Genomic DNA, 5,925 nt, shown 5'->3' with positions numbered 1-5,925 from the left:
CAGTTTCCTTGGATTCTGTTTTACCATATGCATAAATACACTCACAGACACATATATATGTCTGTATGAATATAAACTTATACAAATAAATGCACACCATATTGAGACAGTTGGAGAGTTCAATGCCTCACAGTAGCCAGTTTTATTCATCTAAGTTGAGAATTCTCAGACTACTATTGCATTCAAGCCTGGAGATGTTACATACTGTTCAGAGATGGTGTGGGATGAGGCGTGTTAAGAGATTTTTCTCAGGGAGAATGTTGACTTGTTTATTGTTAGCTTCCTTTTTTTTTTTTTTTTTTTTCTCAATTTGATACAAAGAATTTTAAGTGTTTAAGTGTGCTATTTGGTTATGGGAGTGTTTGTATATGTAAGTATGTGTACGTTTGTATGCATATGTGCATATACAAGTGAGAGTGTGTGTTCACTGAAGAGGTCATTGGATAGTAAATTGAAACCAGATTTGAGATGTGTTAATTTATCAGATTTGAGCTGTTTTGCATTGTTACTAGTAGTAGCTTGGTAAATTCTTAGATTTTTATGTGGCACGGGCTAAGAACAAGGTCAGTAGGACTTGAATTTTTGATGGTGAGTGTGTGTGTGTGTGTGTGTGAGAGAGAGAGAGAGAGAGAGTGCATAGGGAATGGTAATTAGAGAAAATGAAATTTAAAGGATTCAGAAAATAAGAGAAAATGAAATTGAATTATATTTCTAAATGATGTCAGTTGGCTTTCAGAGAAGTTTGTGTCTTAACTCTTAACTTCCTGTACAACACAGTACAACACAAGACTGAATCAGTCTGCCTCTGACTAAGCTAAAAGAAATTGTTTTTTCATAAAACTGGCTGTTAAATTTAGTTGTCTTTTAACTTCTTTTGTAGCGCAAGCCAATCATTTTCACAGTACATGCTGTTGTGACTTCATCTGACCTCCAGTTTAATGAAAGTTCTATTGACTTCGGTAATTGTACAATATTTGAATCTGCCTGTCGTTATGTTGAGCTGTACAATAAATCCCTCCTGCCTCAACAGTTTGCCTTCCTGAACATACCTTCTGTTAGTATATCTTTCATTCTGTTTTTGCTCTTTTGTTGGTTTGAGTCATTGTACTGTGGCCATGATGGGAATCATCTTCAGGGGTTTTTTAGTTGATTTTATAGAGTTCAGTATTTATTTCAGCCTATTATTACTTATTTTATCTATCTCTATAATAATGGCATTTTTGTTTCCCAGTTTGTTGATGTACAACCAAATGATGGCTTTGGCACTATACTACCTTTAGAAAGTCTGACACTGGAAGTTGTGTTCCAACCAAGCACTGCTAAGGAATATGAGTTTGATATTGTGTGTAAGACATTAACAAACAGGTAACTACTGGTATTTCATAAGTATTTCACTTTTAAAATATGTTTTTGTTTCTCATTTCAATTACTATTAAAGAGACATTTCACACTTATTTTTTTGTCTTGTATTTTTTTGGTTGGCGTTAGGAAGGGCATCCAGCTGTAGAAACTCTGCCAAATCAGATTGGCGCCTGGTGTTGCCATCCGGTTTCACCAGTCCTCAGTCAAATCGTCCAACCCATGCTAGCATGGAAAGCAGACGTTAAACGATGATGATGATGATGATGATGATGTATATACATCATTACTGAAACTGTTGTTTAACCCCAGGTCAGCCCTGATCAAGCTGATATATGATCAGAGGCATTCCAGATATGTGGGGATTTTGTCTTTGAAAATTAGAGCTTCAGCAAGATATTTTACACTACCTGCTTTCATTCAACTGGTCTGGAAATAGGCACCGGTGCCACATTGTATTAAAGAATACATACGACAATAAATAAAACTATAAAATGAGGGTAAATATGAATGACATCTGCCTGTCATGTGTGTTAATCTATGAATCACTCTCCCATCTGCCTAGCTATCCATCCATCCAACTACTTATTTATCCATTTGTATATGCATATGTGTGTATGTGTGTGCAGGTTTTAAAAATCTGAACATATCCTTATGGTGTCAATGCTGTGAGGCAAAGGTGGGGAAGTGGATACATTCTCAGTTGATAATGGCAGAGCACTGAAGAAGCAGTTTTATAATACTTAATTTTATAACTTTTCTTTGATGAAAGGTAAAATTTATCCCTGATAGGATTTGGATTCAAATGGACATAGAAAGAGGAGACTAAATAAGATAAACCATTTAGTCGAATCTCTTGAATTGCTACGAATTCAGTAGCCTAAAGTTATTATTTTGTATCTATATCAAATCTTCCCATTTTTTTAAAATACAATTTTGCAAGGAAACAAATACTGTGAAAACTAACTAGTGACTTATGGTTTAGACTGTCCACAGTTACAGAAAGGGGATTCCACATTATGTCCTCATTTCATTTTGGTTTTTCTGATTAGGCAAAATCCAACATCAGGTTAAATGAAGACCTTTCCACTTGTTCTATATGGTATCTGTGAATTTGAATACTAAATGCTAAACACATCAACACTGAATGACAGTGTTCCATCTCCCTAGAACTGTCTTTTCAATATCTCTCTTAAATGTTATCTTTACATTTTCAGTTAAAATTCTGCAGGATTTTGTATCACTTTTGTGGGTCATATTAGTACCTGTAATACAATGAGATTGATTCAATTGCCTATACACCTCCTCACAATTTGACATCTATCACTAAAAACATCATTGTGTTAATGGAGTGCAGGTGTAAACCTCATAACCCATTCAATGACTGTTCATTGTCCTGTAGTATATTTCTGTGGACAGTTTGGTGCAGCCCACCTCTCAACATGTTACCCAAAATGGTATTTATCAGTTGAAACTATTTGTCTCTGTCTTAGACAAAAGGATTGCTCCAATGTATTTAGATTCCTCTTCTTACAACATACAGAGTTATCTAAACACATACATGAAGTTCACTGAATAATTTTTGCTGACACAGACCACCACCTGTTTCCTCAGGCTCTGTTTTTATTATCAATTTATAGTATTTACACAGTGATGAGTTGTTTATACTTTGTGATAACCTATTTTATAGCTCATGAACTGTAAAGAGGTGTCTATTTTTTCTTTCTACACCAAAACAGGGTAAGTTAATTGGAAGAACTTGTTCAATTTTAAGTTGTGTAAGTGCAGTCTCTTCATTATAGACCTGTATGTTGCCTCTTAATAAGTTGACACTGATGCAGGTTCAATCTCAGAGTGACAACAGTGGCATTAAATAGACGAGATTTCTTTCTAACTTGGTTGTTCACCTGTCTACAGAGATTATTTTCTTAGAAGATCTGGTACCCATTCCCAACAGCTATGTGTCATGTAGAATAATACTCATTGTAACAATAAAAAATTTCAAGTGGATTTGAGCTGGAGACATGTGACCCAATACTCCTATACCTTATCCACTTAGCCATTCTACTTGTAAAATTAACCAAATTTTAAAATAATTAAAATATTTTTTTCCTATGTTTCTTTGTTGTTTTAATGGTTAGGTTTGGCTGCACCCATGGCACTCTAAAATTGATGAGCTCACTGCCATAGATGTTTTTATTGAATAATTCACAAGTGAACATCTGCAGGAAAAATAGCATGAAATGTAATAAATGTAATTAAAAACCTATTTCAAAAATAGCATCTTAATTTTTATCATTTTTTTTTTTTAATATTTCAGTGAGTTCCCACTGAAATGTAAGGGTTTGGGCATTGCTCCACCCCTAAAACTGTCACATCAGGTAATCAATTTTAAGGGAACAGCTCTGTATGATAAATCAGAAGCAACTGTCTACCTCTCCAAATATCCAGACAACCAAGAGATGAAAAGTGACAGCAGCCATAAAGGTGAGTTGAAAATATAGACAGCATCATCATCATCACCATCATTTTTCTTGCTGACATTGTTTTTTTTTTTGTTTTTTTTGTGGTTTTCTCTAATGGAAAAGGCTGTACACTGGTCTCAAAGGCACCTTTGCGATCTGTGAGATTCAGAATAGTTATGTTCTTTTTAGATAACCATATGTTGACAAGGGAGAAAAACCGAGAGATGGGGTTGGTTAATAAGGGGCTGGGGAGTGAACCACAGTACGAGTCATGATAGGAGAAACGAGTGAGTTGGGAGGGCTTGAGTGGAGTTGGTACAAAATAAGCCACTCCAGAAAGTAGAAACCACAATAGTATGGGTAAAGGTTAGGGTTTAAGTGAGGGGACACAAGTTTTGTTGATGAGAGATTGGAGAGTGTGAGTTACTTCATATTAATCAGTCAAATAACCTTTTTTTGTGAGATGGAGGTGGAGACTAGGATGGCTACATTTGTAGTCACAACACCCAACAGATGTAGCTCAGTATTCCATTGTAGGTTTCACTCGAGATTTGTATAGGGTTAATAACTGTTGAGAGCTGGAATATTTTCTAGACAAAGGCCAGTTTTTTTTTTTCTTGTTTTGTGATGCAGTCCAGTGTATCATAGCTGTTGTAGCTCAGGTGATGTTTCTAATTTGTATCTAATTTGTTGAATTAAAAATATGTGTTGATATGTAATTTCTCCTTTGTTTCGATAATAAATCCCCTCTGGCCTTATTTCTATTGAATTGTAATCTGCCTACTTCAATATTAAAATGACTGCATTGCAACCATTTTAAATTACTACATTTCTGTTAAAATGACTACATTGTAACAACAGGCAAAGCCATACATGATATTTGTATTGTTATTTGCAGGCAAGCATCACTCAAATACAGAAATTGTTTCATTTGAGTTTGTAATTCCTGAAGATGTACCTATTGCCATTTTCCCTTGTGTTGGCAGTGTCTATGACGACGAGGTAAGATGAAAAATCATAGAAATATGATGATAGATAGATAGATAAATTGGTAGGTGGCTAGATAGATGGATGAGTGTGTAGGTAGGTAGGTAAGTTGAAAGGAAGGAAAAGAAAGACTCAATATGCTGTGCAGTAGGTCTGAAACCAAAGCCACATGGTTGTCAAACAATTTTCTTAACCACATAGTCATGCCTTCACATGTGTGTATATATATATATATATATATATATATATATATATAGGAGTGGCTGTGTGGTAAGTAGCTTGCTTACCAACCACATGGTTCCGGGTTCAGTCCCACTGCGTGGCAAGTGTCTTCTACTATAGCCTCGGGCCGACCAAAGCCTTGTGAGTGGATTTAGTAGACGGAAACTGAAAGAAGCCCGTCGTATATATGTATATATATATATATATATATATATATGTGTGTTTGTGTGTCTGTATTTGTCCCCCCACCATCGCTTGACAACCGATGCTGGTGTGTTTACGTCCCCGTAACTTAGCGCTTCGGCAAAAAGAGACCGATAGAATAAGTACTAGGCTTACAAAGAATAAGTCCTGGGGTCGATTTCCTCGACTAAAGGCGGTGCTCCAGCATGGCCGCAGTCAAATGACTGAAACAAGAAAAAGAGTAAAAGAGATGAAAGGCTCTAATAGACAAAGCAAATATTAGTATTCTTCTATAAAATTCTGCAAACTCAAATAATTTATGTGATACTCTAGGTGTAGCGAAATAGAGTAACGGGCCTTGCTTACAGGGGACACAACTCATTGTAATTTCTTGTATTAGTTAAAAAGCAAGCGCTTGTTAGTTAAAATTCACTTTAAGTTATTTAAGTAATATCACTATTAATAATACATGTAAGAAGACAGTAATGTCCCCCGAATTTATTTACCCTAGTCAGTCTTATTCGCTCATGCAAGTGTAGCTGTGTGGTAAGAAGCTTGCTTCTCAACCACATGGTTCTAGGTTCAGTCTCACTGCATGGCACCTTGAGAAAATTGTGTGTGCGCGCGCGCACATATATATATATATATATATATATTTACATATGTGTGTATGTATATATATATATATATATATATATATATATATATA

The 5,925-nt window shown here is 35.3% G+C and overlaps 1 protein-coding gene across 3 annotated transcripts in view; it reads left to right on the top strand.

Moving 5' to 3' along the window:
- LOC106876520 (cilia- and flagella-associated protein 74) overlaps nucleotides 1–5,925 on the top strand; it is a 59,473-nt gene that overhangs the window by 38,955 nt on the left and 14,593 nt on the right. For all 3 annotated transcript variants that reach the window (XM_052976867.1, XM_014925100.2, XM_052976868.1), the window contains 4 exons: nucleotides 881–1,054; nucleotides 1,232–1,365; nucleotides 3,680–3,846; nucleotides 4,723–4,826. In XM_052976867.1, the coding sequence (XP_052832827.1) occupies nucleotides 881–1,054; nucleotides 1,232–1,365; nucleotides 3,680–3,846; nucleotides 4,723–4,826 (579 nt within the window). The remainder of the gene's footprint in view (nucleotides 1–880; nucleotides 1,055–1,231; nucleotides 1,366–3,679; nucleotides 3,847–4,722; nucleotides 4,827–5,925) is intronic.

Source organism: Octopus bimaculoides, chromosome 26, assembly GCF_001194135.2.
Source record: "Octopus bimaculoides isolate UCB-OBI-ISO-001 chromosome 26, ASM119413v2, whole genome shotgun sequence".
NCBI lineage: Eukaryota > Metazoa > Mollusca > Cephalopoda > Octopoda > Octopodidae > Octopus > Octopus bimaculoides.
Note: the sequence above shows the minus strand (reverse complement) of the source record. Positions and strands in the feature narration are given on the sequence as shown.